A 25,709-nucleotide genomic window follows, 5' to 3' on the forward strand; every position below is an offset into this window, starting at 1 on the left:
TTTTATTATATTATGAGCATATCCGCCCTGCTTCGGAAAAACCCAAGCCATAGTATTTCTTTTATTTTATACTTATATCAATATTGTTGTATAATAAATAATGTTACTGTTAAAAAAATATGATACGATATTAACTGGTAGATATTAGTCGTAAAAATTTCAAAATACTAATTTTTTTTTATGTTTGTCGTGTAATTATTTTGAAGAGAAAATTGTTATATAAGGATTTTTTATAATATAAAAAAATATGTTTTTTATTTGAAAGTGTGGCCGTGGTTGTTTTTTAAAGTATTTTTTTACTTAAAAATACATCAAAATAATATTTATTTTATTTTTAAAAAGTTATTTTTGATATTATAACATCAAAATAATTTACAAATATTAAAAAAGTATTTTTAAATAAAAAATTAAAAAAAAAACCCTTAAATGTTTTTAAAAATATTTTTTAAACGCGCATGAACGTTGGTCCTCGACTTTAAAACGTCAGATACATCTTATAGCTGCCTGCTTACAAACTTCATTCGAGGACGTGATTCTGTCTTTTTCTTTTTTTCCCTGTTATAACCAATTATATTATAATTACTAGTATTGTAAAAAACATAAAATAACAAGTTTTGAAAAAAAAATATGCACACTAGATTTTTATAAGTTTCTTATAAATCAATGACAATGTTACCATGAAAGCTCAAATTTTATTTGAAAGAAAAAAGACATAATACAGTGATTTTCTAAATTTTATTGTAGTAATATTAATTAAAAATTATTTTATTCTAGAAAGATAAAATATTTTTTTTAAGAAAAAAACAACAAGAATTGAGGTGGTCTTTGGTTGCTGAAAAATCAAGGTATAGTTTATCTAGATTCTAAAAACTTAAATTTCATTATCATTTCACTAAAAAAAAATCCTAGGGAGGCATCAAATATGCCTAAAGACTTAAAATTAATCCTGACAAAAAAATCCAAACCTAAACCAATTTTCATAGCATGATTAAAAATCAAAAACCACTTTTATGGAATCCCCCGTAAAAATCAACCTTAAACACCAAAGTATAATATTTTATTGGTAAAACGTGGTCGTTCGTATTCTTTCTCTAGTCGTAAACCACGAAAAATAATAGATTAGTTTTATCAAACTAAAAGGTCAAGTTATAAATTATTAATTATTTTATTACAAAAAAAAAGATAATTAAATAATTGTTAATAAAAATAACGGCTGCGAGCAAAATTAATATTAAAAAACACATGTTAAAACTATTTTATTTCCTAGATAGTTTTTCATTTTCCTAATAATCTTACCAAGTGTCATTTTTTTTCAAAAAAAAAAAACATTCGGAAATCTGATTAGAAAAAATTGTTACTTTCAAAACTATAATTTTAAACGGTTCAAGAAGATATTAATGTGACAACCAACGTAACAGTACTAGTACTGGCCGACATGGTACTGTGTCTGAAAAGAGTTGATCTGTTTTTGAGAAGCACGCCCATAGCCACAGGCCACAGGGTTCTTGTAAACTTCACCTACTCCAAAATTGGCTGGTAGTGGGATAATATGATATATATATTTTATATATATAAACCTTCCAGGAGTTAATCTGCCTTTAACACTTCCGATTATAAAGAAAAAAGATAACAAGAGAATATTAATCTAGACGATACTTTATCACTACATTTAAATATTATGAGCAATAACTCGTTGCTAGTGAAGGAAGAGGAGGAAGAATTTTCGTGAGGTATGACTTATGGCAAACGCCCCGTAAATCTCTCCTCCAGTTATACCACGTGTCCAACCCAAAAGACCAGAAACCAATTAACATGTTAGAAAATTATGCAAATTAGGCTTATATATAATTATTCATAAAACAATTATTAAAATTACCATAAAATATGTTAATATTATTTAAAAATATTAGCATATTTAGATAATTATTTAAACATAATTTAGATCAGTATATTTAAGACAAACCTAAATATAAAAAGTAAAAAAGTAAAAATAATAAGATAAAAAAATTAAAACTCAGAGTGCTTTTTTTTGTGTGAAAAATATACTATTCACCTTAAATTTTAATGGACGATGCATTGTTTTTTTGTTTTTTTTTTCAATCACTGAATATGACTTTGGTGATTAGAAAATGAGGGTCCAAGTTGTTTTATCCAAAAAATGAAAAACACATCCTACCCTTGTAAACCTATTTTTAACAACCAAACACATTTTAATTGGTCTAAAAACTAAAAATATAATCAAATAATATTTTTTTTCAAGTTTTAATCTACCCTTCCCAACATCATTGAGAATGAAAAAATCCAGGATAACAAAAAAAACCATTTGAGAATCAAATTAGAAGAAACAGAAGTTTGATGACCAAATCAAAACAAAAATAAAATTGAGGGACTGATAAAGGAATGTACACAATGAACAGCTGTAAAGATAATGTTTTTCTAAAAGGATGAACATGGATTTGCATAATAAAAACCAGTCCTTATTTATTTTTTTGGGGATAGGGTTAACGTCAATGTCAATAACTGGCATCACTCCTGTTCTGCAGCAAATCTTTCTCCACGACAGTGATAAGATCGCTGGGGCAACCCGGATTGGAATAGCTATTCCGGGACCAGTAATGGAATTATTTAAAGACTCATCACACCCACTCGCTGGAGGACAACAGGGGATTGGGTGTTCTGGGGCTTTCCTGTAATCAACTGAGGCTACAGCCTACAATGACTTTATTTTCAGGTGGAACGTGGTTGAATTGATGTTTTTAAAAAAATTAATTTTTTTTTTTAAAATTTAATATGATTTATATATTTTGAATTGTTTTGATGTGCTGATGTCAAAAATAATTTTTAAAAAATGAAAAAATATCATTGACATGTATTTTAGCACAAAAAATTATTTGAAAAACACCCACAACTACACTGTCAAACAAGCTCTTACAGAATAAAGCTTCGATGATAAGTTTACAAGTTGGGCTAGTGAGAGTATGAGGCGAAGGTGCATCACACAACAAGCAACTAGTGTGCCATTCGAATTTTTAAATTAAATGGATATTCCACTCACTCACAGATGTTCTCAGTTCGTTTCTTTTGTTTTGTGATTGAAAAAAAAATCTTGGTTGCTATTAATAGTGTTTACCAAAAACAATGTTGTAGTGAATAATAAATCTAACCAGTACAGTGGAGTAAATAATACATGCTTATAATCTCACGATGTTGATACTTGATAATATCGGAACTGCGGTGGAAAGATCAGCAATTGGCACCAAGCAATTGGCAAGAAGGGCACTGCCAGTTGCAGTCAGGTAATTTTCCCAGTTATGCTGGGATGGAGGGATGCTATTAACAACCTCAATGTCTATTTCAAAGAGCTCCTCTTCTCCTTCCTCTTCAATCTTTGCCAGTGCCACTAGACCTAATTTGCTGGCTTCCCCAACTTGTGTGGCGTCTTTGATCATAGCAGAAGCCATCATTCTCCTTGTGCTAGCTATGTAGCTTTGGTATTATGTGTATATGATCTCTTGCGTATGGTCCTGTATATATTTGAAGGTTTGTGTGTGTGGGCGGGGAGCAGGCAGGGAGAGGTGGTAAGTAGAACGGTCTTCAACTAATCTACAACAATCAGTTTTTCGTTTCAAAGCACTAGATGATTTCGCTGCAGCAACCCCACCAAATTGCTGGCATATGCATCTTGTCATTATATTTCCTTTACCATAACAACGAACGAGGTTGCCTGGTTCTTGTAGTATCCTCAATACAAGTTACAAAGTACAGAGAAATAATCAGACTATTCGTTCGGGTCTCAATCTTGAAATCTGAGAGAAATAATTTTTGAGTATAGGCGCTCACAAGTTAGCCACGGTATTGAAGTTGCCATTTTTTTTTTGTTTTTTTACTTTTTATAAATATTCACAATTGGGATTGAGCAAATGGAAGTATGGATTTTGGAGAAGACGCTTCTCTTTTCGGCCCCCCATATATATTTTCAACGCTGAAGGCATCCCCTCGGGCCTATTCCTTCATTGAGGCCTAAACAGCGATTACACCCTCCTGGTCCGAGGCTTCCAATTTTCAGATCAAACGGATGGTGGCATAAAGTAATTACAAAGGGCAGCGCCTCTACTTGCAGAGGAGTGAGGATCAGCAGGGGTAATTAGAGATTACGTCCGCGCCATGTTGCGAGACAATTTTCAAAGCTCGATTAAAATAAATATGTCCAAAAGTTTGAAAGATTTAAGTTTTTTTTAAGAAAAGAAATTGTCTTTTTCCAAATCAAATCCCCCATTCTTTATTTATGCATTTTTTTATTAACAACATTGTGTTTTAATAAAAATATAATATGATTAAAATAAATATTCACAGAAATCTCAATAAATTTAATCAAGGATTGATAGGGGCAAAACTCTAATTTCTCTATTTATTATTTTTTTAAATGAAATGATATATTTTTTTCTATCAATAGCGTTTGTTTTTTTTAGCAAAAACACAGAATAAGGTAAAAAGCAACTTAAAAAAAATCCTTATACTTCTTACGTGGCTATATAAAAAAAATAAAAGAATAATCAACCAATGAAAATTATATAAAAATCATAATAAAAAAACCATTTAATTTCCATTGAATATTAATGATAACTTTTTTCTATAATTTATTGAATATTAGTCACGTAAATAATTTAGTAAAAAAATTATCACAAATATAAGCTTACAAGGTATAATCTCATTTAAAAAACATGACAAAATAAAATATTTTTAAAAATATCATTATAATAATTAATTCAAATTAAAAAAAAAGTTTCATGGGTCTCAGAGCTCAGACCCATGCACCTAACCTCAGAAGAGGAAAGGGCAAGTGTTTATGGGCTTAGACTAGGCTTGCACACCTTCTCATCTACTACTAATATACTACTAATATTACGCAATTATATATTTTGAAGATTAATCTACCATTATCTTATCATCATAACCATTATTTTCATTATTGTTTTAGTTATCGCCTTAACCACCGTCTCACTCTCAAGAACAACATATTATTATTATTATTAATCTATAATTATTATATTTTTTATATCATTAATTATTTAAATACTATGAAAAAATAAGAAAAAACATTTTACATATAAACAAACGCCATGTAATTCGAACCACTGTTGGCATTGATGGCCGACTAAGCAATGAAATTTGTTTGTTTTACAAGAAAAGATTAAAAAAATAATATTCTGAACATTCTAAGAAATAACTGAACTTTCCTCGTAAGAACTTTCAACCGCCACAAATGCTCGTAGACTCCTTCCCTCCAATGCTTTGCCAGAACTTCCCGAACGGAGTTTCCTCTTGGTTGCGATCAAAGTCGAACAATATTTGTCTTCAGCATCGTCACAGAGAAATTATTTCATTTGAAGGTTCACTCGGAACAAAATATTAATGTCCACTGCTATAATTAATTGGTTATGGGGGTGCTCTTGTAATAAACTTAATTTTGCCTACATAAATTGACGGTGCATTTTATTGAAATTTTACCTTCAAATAGAAGCAAAGACATTATCGAGGTTGCAAATTAATTTTAGAACAAACTTGTCGTGCTCGCTATAATCGAATACCATACAACTTCAAAGACCCACCCCGACCTCGGGTCTTGACCATGACAATGAAGGGCAGAAAAAAAAAACACTCTTGGAAACGAAAGGAGGATATTCTGCTCACACCCGAGAGAGAAAAAAGAAGAAGCTTGACCTACACCTCATTGAGAAAGGAAGCAAACTTTTTTACCAAACTTAGAGACTTGTCATGAGCAGGATCAAAGAGATGGAACTCATGCGCCACACCTTCATGTTCCACAACCTCCAAAGCCCCTTTATACCCACTTCTTTTCAAGTCCTCGTAAAAGATCCCACCTACTTCTCTTAGATGATCCTTCTCGGCAAGAAACACCAACACCTTCTCGCACCCTAACTTCGCCAAATCCTCTGGTGGCGGCTTTAGCTTAGGGTCTTGCTTCCCACAGTTTGTTGGATACATAAACATCCACATTTCGTCATCCTCCATACCACCAAAAAACGGGTGCACCATGATCATTCCAATAAGCCTCACCCCAGGCAACCCGTATGACCCGATCTGAACTGCCAGGAAATTGGACATATTAGCTCCACCACTATCCCCGCCCATAAAAAACCTACTAAAGTCCGCATTGTCATTCAACCATGGCTCAGGCCCATTTCCCTTGACATGTGATGCTATCCATTTGAGCCCCGCCCAAGCATCCACATAACTTCCGGGCAAGGGCCGCTCCGGCCATAGCCCGTACTCAAGCGACACGGCAATGACATTGGCTTCAGCAACCAATGCCATTAAATGGCTGTGAAAAAGTGGTGAAAAGGCAGACTCGAAGCAAAAGCCACCACCATGAATGTAGTAGAGGACTGGGACTTTCTTGGTCGGGTCAAGGATTTTAGGTAAGTAAATTCGGGCGGATACAGGTGGTTCGGTTGAAATTGTAACATCTTTGGATTGGACCCCGGTATTTGGGTCGTTAGATGGAGGGATTTTTTGGGTCGGGTAGTGTATTTCGACCCGCCCATCTTTGTATGCTGTCAAGAATCGGAATTTACGATCTATTTCATTGCTGCTTTCATTGCTGCCCATTTGAGGAGAGAAAGCTTAAAGCAGCAGCAATAAAGATACATTGCTTTGGGAGTTGGAACGTCAATATATAGAGAACATAACAGACCAGAAGTATCAAATGAAAAATAAAAAAATTATCCTTCTTTTTTCCATCCAATATTTATATATAAAAATAAATAAAGAGTAGTAGTTAAGTAATTGCAAGGTGGTGGTGTAGAAGGAAAAAAAGAAAACCGTATAAAAAATGTGTGGATACGAGATATCACCGAACCTATACTTGTCCAGTAGTGAATAGTGATCCGTTGGAGGAAGGGACAAAGCTTTGATTGTTGAGCGATGGAAACAAACAATCCCGGCACAAACTCCTAAGATGAATCTTTCTGAAATATTATTAAGCCAATCCGGATCCATTTCCATCTATGTGGGCCGGGCCGCATACCCAGCTTATATAAATAAGATTTGTGGGGCTGGTCTTTACTGTTTCGTTTTTAGCATGGGCCGACTCGTTGTTTCGGGTCGTTTTTTTCTGGTGGATTGGGTCACTGGTGTATTTGTGCTGTTCTGAGCTGTGCACCTTTCTAATTGAATTCCAAACCCCCTCGGCTACTTCACGCGGTCTCCTTGAACCATAAAATAACCACCCACTTGGAAGGCTCTCTGCGCATCAAGATTTTGCTCTACTTTTTATTTCAAGAATTTGATTTTTGTTGATGTTTGTTACCATCTCTTGGAACCAGTGCACTAAAAAAAATCAATTCTTGAAACCCTGTTTCCGGATATAAATTAATTTTTAAAAAAAATTATTTTGAAATTAAAATACATTTTAAAACAAAACAACCAATGGATTGTGAATAACATCATTTTTTATTTATATGTTTTTTTAAATATGGATGGACAGCAGATATAACCTTAGTTTTACATGGATTAAATCAATTATATAAACTGTAATTAAGGATCTTGTATGAAATTATTAAATGAAAAGAGAGTACAAACTTTCATTACAAAGACAATACACAACAAAGTTTTACAAAAGATTGAACTGGTCTTGTTTGAGAAACGAAACAAACTTATACCTCATTTCCTGAGCCTTGTCACTATCAAGATTAAGCAAATGGAAGCAGTGGTCTTCCTTTTCATTCTCGACAAGTTCAACAGTTCCCTTCCATCCACTCTTTCTCAACTTCTCATAATAATTCTTAGCTGCAACAATCAAATAATCTTTCTCAGCTACAAAGATCAACATCCTCTCACACCCAAGCCTAGCAAGATCCTCTACATCCGGATTCATCCTAGGATCATTCAGCCCACTATTAGTGGGGCACATGTACAACCACATCTCATCATCCTTGGTACCCCCAAAGAAGGGATGCACCATAACCACCCCCACAACCTTCACCCCTCGGGGCAACCCGATTGACCAGACCCGAAAAGCCAAAGTATGCGATATGTTACCTCCAGCACTATCCCCCCCAATAAAAACTTTCCCAAGATCAGCATGATCATTCAGCCATGGGTCGTGTCCATTCCCATTAACATGTGATGCCACCCACTGGAGCACAGCCCACGAATCCTCATAGCATGCAGGTATGGGTCGGGTAGGAAAGAGACCATACTCCACAGAGACAACTATAAAGTCGGCCTCACCAGCAACTTGGTTGCACAGCTTGTGGTAGGCAGGAGAAGAGGCAGATTTCATTGAGAATCCACCTCCGTGGATGTATAGTAAGAGGGGGAGTTTTTGGTTAGGGTTTTTGAGTTTTGGCAAGAAAATACGGGCAGAGACTTGAGGTTCAGATGAGATGATAACATCTTTGGACTGGACTCCAGTGACTGGATCATCGGACGGTGGGATCTTTTTGTTGTGTGGATAGAATAATTCAACACGGCCGTCTTTGTAGACCTGAAAGAACCTGAATTTGAGGGCGATTTCATTATTTGGTGCTGATGCCATTGATAAGAAAGAAAGAAGGTAGGAAAGAAAATGGATTTATTTATGAGGGTGCCTGATCCTTAATAAAGGGTGCCTCATCCTTAAAAGGAGACTGAGCCAATCAAGAGAGGCATTGAACACCAACCCATCTGCCAATAAAAATTGCTTCGCTTACCAGCACCTGCCATTCTTTGATTCCCTGAAAAATAAAACCCCCACCAAAGAAATAATTGCATGATCAGAAACCATTTAATAATCCTTTAACTACCTAAAAAATAATATAAAAAAATAATCATTTGATTAGGGCTCAACATTCTCATTTTAGGAGTTTTTATTCCAAAAATGCTTTCTTTTCTATCAAAAACTTCCAATCTTACCTCCTATCTTTAATTTTTTAATTGAGTGTTTAAGGGTATAATAATTTTAATTTTATATGTATTTTAAATGTGTTTTTTCAAAAAACAACTTCAAATTGATATTTATATTAAAAAAAAAAATCTAAAAAAATAATTTGAATAATCTTTAAGTAAAAAATACATTTGAAAATAACTGTTAAATCTAAAATCACAATAAAATTAAAAACTATAATTATATAATTCTTGAAAACAGAAAAAATAATGTCTTGGTTTCTTTAAAATACAAAAATGGAGTTATATTGTATTTAACTCTATCTTCAGGGAAAGGAATAATATTAATCACGAAGGCTCTCAGCAACAGCCAGTGGCTCGCACGATTATTAGTGATAGTCAACAGTAAATTATTTAACTGGATTTGATAAAGACAGGCAATATCTTGTAGTTATGACATCAAGTACTGTGTTCGTGATTTATTCACGGCCAAGATTAGTGCCTCGATGTTATTATTATTTTTTATTATTATTAATATGAAATTTTGGTCGCACGAGTCCTAGAATTAACGACTATGTAAGCCTTTAATAATCCTGAGATTTATGGGATTCAAACTGGTTACCTCTAAGAAACAAACTCAAGACCTGACTAGTTAAATTATATCCATCAGAACCCAGTACATATTGTTTGTTGATACTATTAGGGGATGCCAAGGGCAAAATATTATCGTTATCTAATGCAAACATGTGTGTTGTGAGTATCCCTATTGGGATTGCAGTATAAATAGAGTTTGTTTAAAATTTAATTTTTTTATTTAAAATTAATTTTTTTAAAAAAATTAGATTGTTTTGTTATGATAATATCAAAAATATTTTTTTAAAAATAAAAAAATATTATTTTAATATATTTCTAAATAAAAAAATATTTTAAAAAACAAACATTATTACAAATTTTAAATTATTTTAATAAATATGTTAAAATTGTATTTATCTAGTAGCTTTTTATTATAACTCCACGAATAAGAAGTTTATTGGGTTTTGGAAACCCATGTTCTACCTAACAACAAGAGCTGTCATTAATAAGATAAACTCTTTTTTTTTTTGTCATTTGCTGATCGAAAATAAAACCTTTCCGTGTCGAAGGGAAACTTGACTCACCAACAAAACGCAATAACCAATACAAACAAGCCAGTAACATCATCTGTTTTGCAAAAAGAGAAGAGAAAAAAAAAAAAGGACATACGTTCTAACTGGGCAGTGCTGTGTTCAATTTCCTTTATACGCACATACCATGTTGTATTAGAGTAATTCTTCAAGTTGAATTGGATTTGAAGCCCATAAATGAAATACCCAACCCTTCAAGCTTATACGTGTGTGTGTGTTATATTAGTCAGAAGGGGAAGGTGAGGCAGCTTGCACGGCTAGAGCACACTTTTCCCAGAGTTTATTGCTCCCTGCCAGAGCTTCTTCTTCATGTCCCTTGTATTCTGGAAATTCGAGAACAACCCTCATCAATGCATCATCACATGCCTTCCCCATCAGCAAGAGTTTTTGACAGCATTCAAGAGTAACGGGCTTTCCCATAAAGGAGCCATATAGAATCTCCTCCCCACATCTCGCTCCTGTTACGGCTACACATTGCTCGACATAGCTGTAAAGCCCTGGTTCAGCTGAAGGACTCAGCTCCACTTCAGCTAGAACCATTGGTGCGACAACTATCAACAATGCGAGAACGACATTAAAGATGATGAGCTTTGCCATGGCTAGAACCTTGTGTGGTCAATTTTCTAATTTGATTGTCTAGTTATGATTAGGAGAGTGGTGTATATGTTGGGATGGAAATGGTATGGTAATTTATACAGTGAAAGGGGATATTGTTCAACGGTTAATGATCAAAACGTTGTCATTTCTGTTTTGTTCAAATCTATTTGAGTTTTGTGGAGGCGAGTTTATTTCAATCAATGCCATTTGTTCAGTCATAAATTTATGTTTGAAACTAATGTTTCTATAAGCTCAATATACTCCAATAAAAAGAGAGAGAAAAGAATTCATACATCCATGATCGCGTACAAGATTTTTATTCCGACATGCAAATCTTTGAATTTAATTTTTTATTATTATTTAACACTGTATTGAATTTAATAGATAAATTAATTCTTCTTCTCTATTTTTTTATATACAACTGATCCGGTGCCATCTGTTATATATACGTGCGTGTTTCGGTGAGCATGTGGGTTTTCGGCTTTGGGCTTGAAAATTCTAGGTCCGGGTTTGAATATACGAACTCACTGTATTCGTACTTGAAACCCAGCTGTTTCGGGTTTTGAACATATAATTTAGATTTAAAAAGCAACGCCACATAATCCCCACCGTTGACATTTGTATATGCAAGCAACAGTCAATTTTATTTTTTATGTTTTTATCAGGGATAGGAATTTTATTGAACTGGATAACTCTACATGTCAATCATTGTTTTCTGAATATAGAAATTAAAATGAGTTTAAATGTCACGTTGAGAGTATTAGAAAAATATACAATAAAAATCTTGTTTGTATATACAATTATTACGGATAAAGAAAAAAAAAAGAGAAATATTACCATGAATAGTTATTTTAAAACTCAAAACACTCAAACTAAACCAAAATAATTAATTAATATTTGTTGCCGAAAAATGTTATGATACTCGACAAGTAATTAATAATATCAAATTAATTATTTTTTTGAATTATTTTTTTAAAGATGATTACAAGTAGAAAAGAGAAATATTAACTGAATATATTATTTTCAATTTTAGTAGGTTATAAATTTTATTTTCTAAGTGCTTGCAATAATTTTTTTAAAAAAAATATATCAAGAAAATAATTAAAAGGACGTGAGTGATTATTAGACGAACACCATAAAATTTTACATGTAAACTCGCCATGCATCAAACAAACAAACAACATGTGCCCTTTGTCCATCTAGCAGATTCATTGGTCTTTTTTTATAAAAAAAATACAAAAAAAAAAATTAAAAAAGACAAGTGTTCTTTCCTTCTTTGTTTTCCAACAACACACGCGCCCTCCAATCATTCGCTCTTTCCACCCCTTTTGATTTTCCAGCTGATAAAGAAAATAATACATAGTGGCGGGCTGATGGATGACCAGTGACAATGAGTTAAGAGGGTGACGTCTGGCCGGCGTCCTTCTTTAGACTGAAAGAGGAGAGATCTCTAGAGTATTAGAGAGGGAGGAGGAAGGCAAGCCGCGGGAGAGAAGGGCTGTTTAGTTTTTTTTTTTTTTTTTAACGGCTGTTGGTTTGTTACCATAGCTATAATACTAGTACAAGATTTAGGTTGCCTATTAAACTAACTTTTATTATTAAAATAATATTATTTTAGGTTTTTTTATAAGATAATATTGTTTAGATAGAAAAAAATTGTTTTGAAATAAACTCATCTTAGGCTTGGTTCCGAATTGATAAGTTATGTTGAACAAGTTTTATAATTAAGGGTGTTAGTTCTTGGAGATCCTTTAGTTTTATAATAATAATAGAAAAACAAAATTAAAAGATAAAGGAACATAATATAAATTAAAGAGAAAATGTATGGGAAATCCAAAAGTTTTAGAAGTTTTGTTTTGGTCCAAAAGCATATTTTATTTTTTTATTTAGTCTTTGGATTTCAAGGAAAAGAAAACTTCACCCAAAAACAGATGAATGAGATAAAAAGTTGTCAATTAACCACAATTCAATAATAAAAAGATCAATCTTGGTATTAATTGGTTTCATTTGACTAGATGAATTCGATGATAATGTTTTTTTTTCTATAAACATGCCTGAAAAAATAGAATGTGATCCATTTATATATTTTTTATTTGATTGATTTTTATTTTATTAAGTGATTTTGAGGTGTTTTTGAATTGATAAGTGATTTATTGAGGTTTTATAGTAATTTTTAGGATTTTCATGTACAATGACTTGAAACTTGATTTTTTGATCGCTGGAGGTTACCTAAAAACATTACAATAGGCAACAAAAAAATTTGTGTATTTGATTTCTTATGTTCTCTACTAAATTAAGAAAAACAAACGAAAAAAAAAAAGGAGTGTAGAAAAAAAAACAAGGCGCAAGACTAAGCTTTTAAATATAATTATGTTTTGGATTTTTAATTAAGGTTAAGCACGTGTGTCTGATTTAGAAAATCAACACTTCTCAACTCTTTTTAGAGAACTGGACGTGTTGGGTAACACAGGTCTATGCATCTGGCTTTATAACATATTTTTGTTATTATCATATAATTAAAATAATAATTTAGAAAAGTAATATTATTAAACCTAGTTGGGTTCATAATTTGAGCCGTGAATTTAACGGGATAACTAAAATTAACCCGAATTGATCAAAGATGTTATTATCTTGATGTTTGAAACAAAATAATTTTTATATATAAGTTTTGATTTTACTTGTATGTAGAAAATACATGAGCAATGCATACATATTTTTTTATATTTAAAAAAAATATTATAATCCGTAGAAAAAACACAAGTTAATTACCTAGTTTGTTTTTTTATTCGAAAGATGATGCCAAACTCGAAGTATAAATTTGGAACCAGCATGCGAGTCCTAAGAGTTGGAGCATTATTACCCTCGAGATCATTGGCATAAAGAAATCTATACCGGATAATAAATTTTATCTCAGCTTTAAAAATCGGAAAAAACTATATAGATATCCTTATATTGGGATTGCAAAATTCTCCATACATAATCGATATCAAACACAATTAAATTTGATGGGAAGGATGTGAGGGTCGTTTTCCTCTCGACAAAGATATGAGCATGGAGAGGACGACATGGCCCCGCCTTCTCGAGAACCTATACCCAATCATAAATATCCTTATAGTATTGCTTTTGAGTAGATTACTCGAGAGTCTTCTCTGCAAACACCACAGGAACTTCTTAGCACAATTTTGCTACGTGGATCTGCCTAGACTTCGTGAAAAATTAAAAAAAAAAAATTAAAATTAAAAAAAAAAATCTAAAATGAAAGTGAAAAAAGAGGCAGACAAAAAGGTACCTTTCAACGTTAAAAAGAGATGATGTGACATCTAATTTTTTTTTAGTTTAAAATATAATTATTAAAAGTGGCTAGAGCCAGCTCGGCCTTTCAAAATCTTTATATCCCAATTCCTATATTTCTATCATTGATGAGGTATTTACATTCTCGACAAGAATACATGTATTTTTTTTTTCTATGGGTAAGGGATACCAATTGATGAACTACTGCATTCAGAAATAACATACAAAATCATTGAAAAGAAATATATAAAAAAAACTCTAATTTATAATTGTATCATTGTATATTTCTTTTTGCTTTTAAAAGAGGTTTAACTCCTTAAATAAACCTAAAACCTAAAAAAAACTTAAATAAACTATGAAACTTGAAAATAAAAAAAGCAATAAAAATCATAAACAAATAAGAAAAAATAAAATTATCAAGTATAATATCTATTTCTCTAAACTAAAAAATAAAAATAATTAGAAAAAATAATTTTACTAAAAAAACTTAAACAGACAATTTAATAAAAAAATAACAAATTTTATTACGAGTTAAAATCCATGAAAACCAAGAATACCATTACGAGGAGACTCTAAAAACACACAATTTTATTAATTCTATGTCTCAATACTATTACGAGTTTACGACAGTACTTTATATATAAAAAAAAACTGTAGAAAACCTGTTAATATTGAATAAAAAAATAAAGTAAAAAAAACCAACCCCTTCAAACAAGAAAAAAAACTCGTGCATCATTAATTTTTTTATTATTAGACCATCATTTGCAAATTTATATCATCAACAACTCAAATGATGGCATTTTTTAATAAAGGCTAATAATGCTCAGATTTCTTTTATGATCGTTCTAAAATCATCTTCTTCTATTTTTCTGGATGTGTTATTACATGTTTCTGAAAGAGTTGGACACGAGCTGATTTATCATTTATGACGACATACCTATGTAGCATACATAGAGCTACTGTACAATGAACTCATATTATTCCATGGACAAATCAAGGAAAACCCTGAGCCAGAAACCAAGCAACATGATAAAATCAGGCCTTGTCTTTGTTGATGAAAGAAGCGATTCTCTTAAGCAAAGCCACAGCATTCTCGCAGGTAGGATCGTTCAAATGAAACACATGTTCATCATCTTTGCCCTCCATAATCTCCACCACACCTTCCCACCCACCCTTGCTTAACCTCTCATAATAGTGCCATCCTCTTTCCCTCAAGAAATCCTTCCCGCCAATAATAACAAGCAGCCTGTCGCACCCCAGTCTATCCAATATTGGATCAACAAGTGGATTAATCAAAGGGTCATCCAACCCACTTGATGTAGGGCATACAAAATGCCATATAGCATCGATCATTGATTTTGTTTCCAGATTCTCGCCCTCTGTACCGATAGGTTCTTTGCCCCCGAAATATGGATGTACTAAGATAACACCTGTGAGGTCAATACCAGACAGATTTTCTTGACCATACCTCATAGCAAGTTGGTGTGCTAGGTTAGCACCAGCACTATCTCCAGCAAGAAAAACCTGACCGAAATCAGCATGAGAGTTTAGCCACTCCTCAGGGCCATCTCCATTAACATGAGAGGCAACCCATTTAAGAGCTGTCCATGAATCGTCATATGCAATAGGAAGAGGGTGCTCCGGGGCCAATCTATAATCAACAGAGATTGCTATAACGTTAGACCCCGCAACTAGATTGTTAAGGTGATCATGGTAACGAAAATTGAAGGGGGTTTCAATGCAAAAGCCACCGCCATGATAGTAAACTAGGACTGGGAGTTTTTTATCAGGGTTGGTGTTATGTGGTCGGTAAAGTCTAGAAGAGAGATTTAACTCCGGTGAGTAGACTGCATCTTTAGACAGGACGTTTGTTTTGGGGTCTAATCCAGAGGGGACGATGTCGGTGCCCCTGAGTCTCTCTATGTAGCCATCTTTGTAAATGCGAAGGAAGGGAGAGTAATCGTAGGCAACTTCAGGTATGGTTGAATCCATGGAAAGACGGGAACGAATCAAAAAAGGGTAGTTCTTGCTTGTTGTGGATCTAGACGATAGGAGAGTATGGTGAAAAGTAAACGGCTGAGAACCGCTTGTTAAAGAAGGGCAGAGTGATAAGGAGATGCACATGATTGGTGAGGAATTGTATGAGAGTGGGAGTCCTCAATTATTGCGCTTTTATAAATAAGGATAGACGCTGCAGGTGTTACGGATTTCTTTTGTTATATGGTTTTTTTATTTAAAAATATAGAATTACATTTATATTTAATAAAATAAATTGAAAGATACATAAAGCTGCAATAAACAACTAAAAAGAGAAGCTATCTTTTTTATAATAAAAAAAATAAACATACATACAAATATTTTTTATAAAATAAATATTTTTTTCAAAAAATTCCAAGGAATGAAATAAGACATTGTAAAAAGTATCCATTATATTAGTAAGAATATTCATATCCAAACAAAGAAATCTAACGCATCGTCTCATTCCATTGTATTACATTTTCTTTACTATATATTACATCACATACATCAAGAAAATATATATAAAAAAGATGTTGAAGATTTAACCTACAAGCATCGCAAATTTAAGAGTTTAAGTGAAAAAAGAAGAGAGGGGTGTATGTGTGGACGAGTTTTGGCTATTCATAAAACTACACACTAAAATAATAATAATAATAAAAATAAAAGAAATAAAACGTGAAATGTAAAATAAACGAGGAACATATCTGCAATTCAAAAGACAATTATCCTTTAAACGAGGAACATATTCTTAACATATTTTCCAAATAAATTCGTATGAAGAGTTGCATTAATATTTGTATACAAAATGTTGAAAATCTAAATGAAATTAAAAAATGGAAGCAAATAAAAATAGACAAGGGAGGGGATTTGGCGTGACCCCTTACAAAACCTCCTAGATTGACCCGAAGTGTCTACAGAACATGACAAGACAAGGCCCTCGACCGACCGCGTGACCCTCTCATTAGCAAATCGACAATGATTTTTTTTTACAACGTGTTTCTTTCTATATATTAAAAATTTACTATTAATTTTTATTTTTAATTATTTTTTATATCTTTAAATTGTTTTGATGTATTAATATTAAAAATATTTTATAAAAAAATATTATTTCAACACATTTCTAATTAAAAATATTTTATAAAATAACCACTCTTAATAAATTAGCTACAGATCTTTCCATAGTGGACTAGTCATTACTACCTAGATGCATTTCAGTGTTTTGGGTTTGTGGCAAAGTTTTTTTTTAAAAAAAACATAGTAAAAAATGTATTCAAAAAATACATAATTAATCAAGTCGTCTGCCACACTTTTTAGTAAAAAAATTAATTAAATTTGTCTGAGAATTAAACAAGTCGAGATACTGTCTGTAACTTGGAAAGTCGCAGTTAGCATCTACAAGTAATTAATACGACACGTATTATTCAGCTGTGAGGGCTATGTGATGACCTCTCAAAGTGCTAAACATCAGCGAGCATAAGTGTTACCGAGACCTGACAAAAACACATTCTTAGTATTAGAATATGCTATTGGTGAATTTTTAATGAATTTATCAGAGATTAGTGTGATCCTAATTTTCATGTTTATAAACCTTCTCCGCTCACTTCGCAACACCTCAGAATATTTATTTAAAATATATTATTTTTCTAAATATATTTTTTTATTGTGCTACATTATCAAAAAAAAAAAAAATCACTGTGCTCCAAGCCCGAAACATTCAGATCCACCACCCCTTAGCACTCCATGTACGTTTGATAATCAATATCAGATGCTTACGTGATTTTCGTACTGTAAATAGGCCCACATAACAACGTTATGGCATGCTCATTCCAGGTATGGGACCCACCCGACACCCTCTTTTCCTACTCAACGCTATACCACCCACCTTTCAGAGCCGTTGTTCAAATAATTAACGAATACTCTAGAAGCCGCGGGTCATTTACAGTATTTCAATCCACAATATAATCTATTAAAATAATCATTTTATCTTTCTTTTTTTTAAGCTAAGCTTAAGGGTATAATAGTATTTTCACGCGTGTAAAAATATTATTTTACCCCTAAAATCAACAAAATTTAAAGCAATTGGTCAAAATCAAAATCTTATAAAATAATCATTTCAATCCACAATATAATCTATTAAAATAATCATTTTATCTTTAATTTTTTTTTTAGCTTTTGATTAAATCAAAATCTTATAATGAACTTAAGTAAAAAATTATTCATAATCAAATATATTTATAAATTTTTCTCTCTGAGTTGAAATTCAAAATATAACTTCAATCAATCTGCAAAAAGTTACGGCAAAACATAATTTAAATTTGAAATATATTAGATAAAAATGAATTAGAATAACCTTTTTAAAGAAGAATGTATTATAAGTTATAGTCACAAGTCAAAAGTTAAAAATTTCAACCTTTTGATTGAATTTTAAAAATAAAAAATAATTTAAATCAACTTGCAAAAATCATTTCAAACACACGTGAATGTCTTATTTTATTGTGTTAATTTTCAACTAATCTACCTGAAATAACAATTAAGGAAAACAAAGAATTTTTCTTTTCGTTGCTAACCAACCAAGTAGAGAAAACGAAGAATTTTTATTGATAGAAAAACAATTTTTAGGATAAAAAATGGATAATTACTCCAAGGGAATAAAATAAAATTAATCCATTATCAATTACACTTGAAAGAAAATTTAAAAGAAAATGTACTCGGAGGCTACTTTTCACGGTCAAGCAAATAACAAGTTTTGAAATTAATCCATTATCAATTCTTTTGTTTTTCTTTTTCTCTGACTCATATCATTAACCACTCTGAAACTACATTATTTTTTTAAAAAAAATTACACCGTATTAATTTATCTTTTTTTAAAATGCTAAAGTACAAAAATACCCCAAAAACCGAGGAAGTCAGGCAAGCACGAGAGAGAGAGAGAAATGCATTAAATACAAGGACACATCAATTTATTATTATAAGAGTACAACCATTAAAAAAATAAGAGGAAAAAGTAAAAGAATCTCCAAACAGCTAAACGGCCTTTATTCATCCATTGTTTCTCTTCTCACGCGAAGATTGACAACTCACCAACTTGTCCCTCCATAGTAAAATCGGAAGAAGAAAAAAAATCAATTCAGCTGTATGAAATCAACCATTTTCTTCATAAGGGGCCCGATATTCTCACTCTTAGGATTGAAAAAATGAAAGCAGTGGTCCTCCCCTTTAGTTTCATGAAGATCCACAGTGCCACCCCACCCACTTTTCTTCATTGCTCCGTAATAAGCCAGCCCTCTGCCTTTAAGCATATCTTTCTCCGCCACGCAAACTAACACCGCATCACACTTCAATCTCAACAGATCCGGATCTACTGCCGGGTTCAATTTCGGATCATCATCTGTCCCGGAACTTGTTGGACACATATATTGATAGAATTTATCTGGCTCCTTGGCCCCAAAATACGGGTGCACTATTAGTAGCCTTTTTATAGCCACACCACCCAATCCGGCAGCGCCAGCTTGGACTGCCACGTAATGGGCTAGGGTGCCACCAGCACTCTCACCGGCTAAGATAACCCGCCCGAGATCTGCATGTTCATTGATCCATGGTTCAGGCCCTTTCCCATCAGAGTGCTCAGCGATCCATCGAAGCCCAGCAAGTGAATCATCATATGCCGTTGGCAATTTATGCTCTGGCGCTAACCTGTAGTCAATAGACACAGCAATGACATTGGCTTGCGTGGCTAGAGTTGAAAGAAAGGTTTTGAAGGCAGAAGCAAATGGTGAGCCTAAGCAAAAACCACCACCATGATAGTGGACAAGAAGAGGGAGCTTTTTAGCTGGGCCGTCGATTTTTGGGAGGAAAATACGAGCCTTTACGTTGGCCTCCGGTGAGATCACAACATCTTTGGATTGGACCCCGGTTTCTGTATCAACACCTGCTTCAACAGAGTCAGTATTCCAATACCTCTCTACGCGGCCATCTTTGTATACCTTGAAAAAGCTTGGAAAATCATGGGATATTTCCGTGTTGTCAGTAGCCATTGCAAGTTTGAGTGGTCCGTGTGCGAAAGGAGTTTTGGCTATCTAAAAGAAATTGGGGAGCTCAACAAAACACGAGGCTTATGTATAGTGTCTGTATCTTGTGGAAGTCTCTGACGCTGACCTATATATACAGAGATGGCTATCTAGTTCCAGGGAACCCTTTGGAGTAGAAAACATTTGTAATGATCAATCACTGTGGTGATGAGTTTGACTTTTTCGTACGCCAAAAATAGAAATAAAAAAAATGTAAAAATTAAGTTAAGAGCAATTTATAACTTGGTCTTTATATTTTCAAGTAACAAATAATATAGTCCTTGTTTTGTAAATTATTAATTAATTAATCCCTTGACTCATTTTTTCTTAAAAATTCGCAAATTATCTTCATTTCTCTATTTCTCAGCGCATCAGGCTCATTGGATGGATCATAAGTCATAACAATGAAATGGTTCTGGCTTTCAAAAACTTTACCCACCATGCTTGATTGATAACCAAACGCTTTTTTTCCTTTTTTATGAAGAATTCTGTCTTGTTTGTTTTTTGGTGGCTAGAAAGTTGGAACATTTGAAATTGGAGATTTAGGTTTGACTATAATCAAAGTTTTTGATCTGCTTAACCGAGTTTGCTCAATGAGAATGTATAAAGTATAATGAATCTCGCTTGGACCGATTAGATTTCATTTTTCTAAGTTTGTCTGTAGTAAGTTTGTCTGTAGAGGTGTTGTAACTTGTGTTTGGTGGGTTTTTTTCCCGAATTAATTTAGAAAAAATTATATGATAAATATGCTTGGGTTAAGATAAAAAATAATGAACTAAATTGTTTATTTATTAAACATATAGTAACTAAATTGTGATTTATTATATATAAAATTAAAAGAGATTAATGTTTCATTGCTGCATTTTACACGGTGAAATTACTGATTTTTTCTTTGAAGTCAATTTTATCAATCTAGGTTTTAGGGGTAGAAAAATCTTTTTTAGATAGTGTTTTTACATCTTTATTGCAGTTTAATTATTTAATTATTATTGAAAAACAAATAAAATAATAAACTCTGTCAATGAGCTTTTTAGTCTTTGACCTAATTTTTATATAGTTAAGTTACTTTATTGCCCTGAAAATTAAAAAAAAAATAACCTTTGACTTGGGTGGTATTTTATCTCTTTACATTTGATTATTTGATAGTTATCAAGTGTTATTGAACCGATAAGGTGATTTGATAAATAAAAAATAATAATAAAAATAAATGAATAATAATGGTAGCCTTTAAACGGTGAGCATGGTGTTGTCCTATCTTTTAAGGCAACGATTGAAGCTTCCTGGTGTCTTCTCCATTTAAAAGTTTTGCATGTTGTATGATTGTGACTAATTTGGCGTATTTAGATGTTTTTTTCCTCTTTTTTTTTCCTACTTGATTTTTGTGCTGGCTTTTTAAAAAATCAAATCAGGCCCTTATATTATTATTCCTAAGACTTGGTCCCTATTCTCTTTAACACATTTCTTTTACTTAGAATAGTTAATGAAATTAAAGATTTTTTTTTAATTTCATCCCCATAGATTTTTTCATTTGGTTCTCGTTATTTTGATTTCAGCCCCTTAGATTTTTTTTTTATTTTTAACCTTTGTTGAATCTAGCTTTTTAAAAGAAAAAATATTTTTCAATTAAATTAAATTAATTACATGAGTGTAAATATTAAATTAAATTAATTACATACATATAAATACAAAATTCTCACTTGTTTACTTTACATTACATGTCGTTACTTTTATAACAAGTGCAATTTTTTTAATCATTTTAAAATGTTGCTATTACATAACCATAACCATTTTTTTTTATATTGTCAAAAAATCAACTAGCGCCCGCGGCATAGGCGGCAAATCTATCTAGTTGTTTTTCTATTTGAGACGGAGGGAATAAGGAGGTTGAATGACAAAAATTACGCAAATACAAGCCTTTTCAATTTGGATATATATGGAGAAATAAACAATTCTCTCAATTTACCTTTTTCTCTCCTTTTGTTTGTGTCGGTGGATGAACTTAGATATTAAAAATGCACCGATACATGAATTGATTGGTTATTATTTTCTGACTTTCCTTCCTTTCCTTCTGTACTCTTTCTTTCTTATAGCCTGCTAAAGTATTTAATGAATTATCCTGGCCTGGGAAATAAATAAATAAATTAAAATCTTGTTAAGAACCGATAGAAAATAGGAATTAATGTCGGCATAGAGAAGCAGGTAAAGAATTAATACCCCAACAAATCAGCATTCCACTCTCAACCCCGCATCACTTAAACTGTGAAACAAGGAATAACACGTTAATCTTCAAAGATTTTCGCCTTTTGTTTCTCCTCTGAAATTATGGATTCATCAAACTCCACAGGAATACTTCATGATTTCCCCCCCTTCTTTCGCGTTTACAGAAATGGCAAGGTAGAGAGGATCACAGCTGACGCAGAGACTGTACGACCATCCAATGACCCTCATACAGGAGTCCAATCCAAAGACACTGTGGTCTCACAGGAAAACAGCCTGTCTGTCCGTCTCTTTATCCCCAAAATCAAAGATCCAAGCCAAAAACTCCCTCTCCTGATATACATCCATGGTGGTGCCTTTTGCATTGAGTCTCCTTTCTCTTCCATGTACCATAACTACCTCACTAATTTAGCCCACCAAGCTAATGTTATTGCTGTGTCCGTTCAATACAGAAGAGCCCCAGAGCACCCTCTCCCTATAGCATATGATGATTCATGGGCTGCGATCCAGTGGGTTGCTTCACATGTAAATGGTATTGGGGTTGAGTCCTGGCTAAATAAGCATGCAGATTTTGAGAGAACGTTTTTGGCTGGTGATAGTGCTGGTGCTAACATTGCACACAACATGACTGTTAGAGCTGGGGTTAATGGGCTATTCGGAGTCAAAACCGTTGGTATGGTTTTGGCGCACCCATTTTTTGGTGGCAAAGAGCCTGATTTTTTTAGTCCGGTGATAGAGTACATCTTTCCAGATGTTAAAATCTACGATGATCCTAGGATTAATCCTGCCGGTGCAGGTGGGGTGGAGCTGGCAAGCTTGGGGTGCAGCAGGGTGCTAATTTTTGTTGCTGGGAATGATGGCTTGAGAGAAAGGGGATACAGTTACTACGACGCATTGAAGAAGAGTGGGTGGAGTGGAGTGGTGGAGATTGTGGAGACTGAAGGAGAAGATCACGTTTTTCACTTGTTTAACCCCGATTGTGACAAGGCTGTGTTCATGATGAAGCAGGTTGTTTCCTTCATAAATCCAGTCCCTTAGGTCACTCATTTTATAAGTCTATTCCTTTTACTTTCACAGCACGTCCGAGGTCCGACTGTTAGATCCGCATGTTTGTAGATCCATGGTTCACGCAAAGCTTTAGCCAAGCCATGTCCATGAGATCATTAGATGCAATTCTTGTTGGATGTAATGGATTATATATATGGAATGTAATAATTCACTTTTATGTTTGGCTGTATAATTTTCAAAATTATAATGTATAACATACCATTATATATAATTGTGATAATTCATTGCATAAAAAAGTAGGCTTTCGATCACTTCCCTGTAATAAAAGAGCGCTCGTTTATGAGGCCCACTGGGCAACCTGCTCCCCTAAATTCCTCCTCTTTTCTTTCACGTTATTTTTGCACGAATTAAAAAAAATAAAAAATAAATAAATAACGGGTAAATGCCTGGGAATGGACTTTTTAAACAGTGGGACTCGTTTGGTTACTGCCCTCCCATTGCATACAAGTACGAACATGAGTCGAATAAAATTAAGAATTACTTTTTTTTTTTTTCATTAGGAAAGTGGGAATGGAGGGTTTTAAATTTAAATCGGTGGTCTCTTTAGGATGGAGTAAAGGTATTCACCACTGAATTCCTCTTGTTTATTCATCACTCTTGAAATCTATCATGATTATCACACATACATTATCATCCCTAAATTAACTTTAAGAAAGGTGTCGTTGTCTAACAAAAAAAAAAAAGCTTTTAAGTATGATATTGTCTTCGATTTAACTTTGAATGGGTGCCCTCGATCGGTCCTAGAGAATTTTGGGCATCATCACGCCTCTTCCTCTTTACCTCCAAAGAATGGGTGCCCCCCTTGTACACTGAGGATCTTTAAGAAAACCAGCCCAAGACTCACACGGTCGTTGAGTCAGGGTTCGGATCCTTGCCCATTAGAATGACCGACAAACCATTGTAGTCCAGGCCGTGAATCATATAAGCAACTGGTAAGGATGTTCTGGGGATAATCTATGATCAAGAGAAATGGCAATGGTATTGGCAAGATTGACCGAAGAAGTGAGATTTTTTAGGCTTGCAGTGTCAAAATGGAGATCCGGTACAGAAGCCTCCACCATGATAGTGGATCAGAAGGGGCAACTTTTGATCTGGGCCATCAATATCTGGGATAAAAGCACGAGCTTTGATGCCAGTCTCGGGAGGGATCACGGTTCTCTTGGATGTGACCTAGGTTTATGGGTCTGGGCCAGTAGGAACATTGTAATGACCATGCGTGTTTGGGAACGCGATTGAAATCGTGTTTTATTAAAATTTAATTGTTTTTTTGCTAATTTTTTTTTATATTTTCAGATTATGTTGATGTGTTGATCTAAAAAATAATTTTTATAAAATAAAAAAATATCATTTTAAAGTATTTTTAAATAAAAAAACACTTTAAACTGTAACTGTCACTACAATCCCTAACAGGCTCGTAGACATCCACACTACCAACATTGAAGCTCGCAAAAGGTGGGAAATCAGGAGTTATTTCTTTGGTGTTTGAATCCATAACAAAATTGTGATAACATTTGTTTTGAGAGTATTTGGCTGCATCGAGGAGGATGGCGAAACAATAAGAAATGTGCACAGACATATGAGAAACTAAAAAGGTGACCTGATAAAATTAGGTTAGTGGGTCAAAAACAAATTGGTGAAGGTCACATTCATTGTGTTTGATGAGATAGTGGCAAAGAAAGATGGGAAATATGCTTTTGGCATATATGGATTCTAGACGTGATGAAAATGTAATAGTAAATATGGTTTAAAATATTTTTTTGTTTAAAAATATATTTTAATAATTTTTATTTTTATTTTTTAAAAAATTATTTTTGATTTTAGTACATCAAAACATAAAAAAATTTAAATTTACTGTTATTGGTTTGCAAAAACTAGAAAATGAGATTTTTTAATTTGATGATTTATTGTAAATCATCGTAAATTTTTCCACGTGTTTCTTTTCCATGTTGTTCTCGTCAATGTTTATTTACAAGTTACAACTAATCATATTTATGTATTATTGGAATTTCTCTAAAATCTTTGAAAACTTAATCGGTGATTGATACAAATAAAATGAATATTTTTTTAATATATTAAAAAAAATAAAAGAGAAAAGAATTCAAAAAATACTTAAGAAATATGGGCTCAGGTAAAGAGCCTGAGCCTATGCACTAGAAACTCTAGCACCATCGTGGGCTCGGGCTGTCACGCCTAAACCCAACATGTTTGGATCCAGATAGTGTGCCCTAACTCACTTTCACCTTTAATAGGCTTGGACACCTTGTCCGAGCCCAACACTCGCAATTAAATTTTTTCTGGACCCCATGTGGGTCTTTTAATATTTTATACCGATACAATATGTATTATTTTGAGTATAATACAATTCAAAATATCACAATGGTAAATTTATACTTCAACCTCT

The 25,709-nt window shown here is 32.9% G+C and overlaps 6 protein-coding genes across 6 annotated transcripts; 1 reads left to right on the top strand and 5 right to left on the bottom strand.

The window, feature by feature from the left end:
- Positions 1–5,456: 5,456 nt before the first annotated feature.
- LOC7490017 (2-hydroxyisoflavanone dehydratase) lies at positions 5,457–6,680 on the bottom strand. Its single transcript, XM_002313065.4, has one exon. It carries the CDS (start codon positions 6,628–6,630, stop codon positions 5,722–5,724), a length of 909 nt encoding a protein of 302 aa, XP_002313101.1. The 5' UTR covers positions 6,631–6,680; the 3' UTR covers positions 5,457–5,721.
- An 896-nt stretch (positions 6,681–7,576) lies between these two features.
- On the bottom strand, positions 7,577–8,836 carry LOC18102116 (2-hydroxyisoflavanone dehydratase). Its single transcript, XM_024608279.2, has one exon. The coding sequence runs from the start codon at positions 8,558–8,560 to the stop codon at positions 7,634–7,636; it is 927 nt and encodes a 308-aa protein (XP_024464047.2). The 5' UTR covers positions 8,561–8,836; the 3' UTR covers positions 7,577–7,633.
- A 1,435-nt stretch (positions 8,837–10,271) lies between these two features.
- On the bottom strand, positions 10,272–10,646 carry LOC7490016 (uncharacterized). Its single transcript, XM_002313064.3, has one exon. The coding sequence runs from the start codon at positions 10,644–10,646 to the stop codon at positions 10,272–10,274; it is 375 nt and encodes a 124-aa protein (XP_002313100.1).
- A 4,004-nt stretch (positions 10,647–14,650) lies between these two features.
- Positions 14,651–16,099, bottom strand: LOC18102117 (probable carboxylesterase 7). Its single transcript, XM_006379148.3, has one exon. It carries the CDS (start codon positions 16,059–16,061, stop codon positions 14,973–14,975), a length of 1,089 nt encoding a protein of 362 aa, XP_006379210.1. The 5' UTR covers positions 16,062–16,099; the 3' UTR covers positions 14,651–14,972.
- A 2,791-nt stretch (positions 16,100–18,890) lies between these two features.
- LOC7457523 (2-hydroxyisoflavanone dehydratase) lies at positions 18,891–20,310 on the bottom strand. Its single transcript, XM_002313063.4, has one exon. It carries the CDS (start codon positions 19,988–19,990, stop codon positions 19,079–19,081), a length of 912 nt encoding a protein of 303 aa, XP_002313099.1. The 5' UTR covers positions 19,991–20,310; the 3' UTR covers positions 18,891–19,078.
- Positions 20,311–22,164: 1,854 nt separating this feature from the next.
- On the top strand, positions 22,165–23,465 carry LOC7457522 (probable carboxylesterase 12). The gene has a single exon (XM_002313806.4). The coding sequence runs from the start codon at positions 22,346–22,348 to the stop codon at positions 23,276–23,278; it is 933 nt and encodes a 310-aa protein (XP_002313842.4). The 5' UTR covers positions 22,165–22,345; the 3' UTR covers positions 23,279–23,465.
- Positions 23,466–25,709: the final 2,244 nt, after the last annotated feature.

The sequence above is a fragment of the Populus trichocarpa genome, chromosome 9 (assembly GCF_000002775.5).
Source record: "Populus trichocarpa isolate Nisqually-1 chromosome 9, P.trichocarpa_v4.1, whole genome shotgun sequence".
In the NCBI taxonomy this organism is placed as follows: domain Eukaryota; kingdom Viridiplantae; phylum Streptophyta; class Magnoliopsida; order Malpighiales; family Salicaceae; genus Populus; species Populus trichocarpa.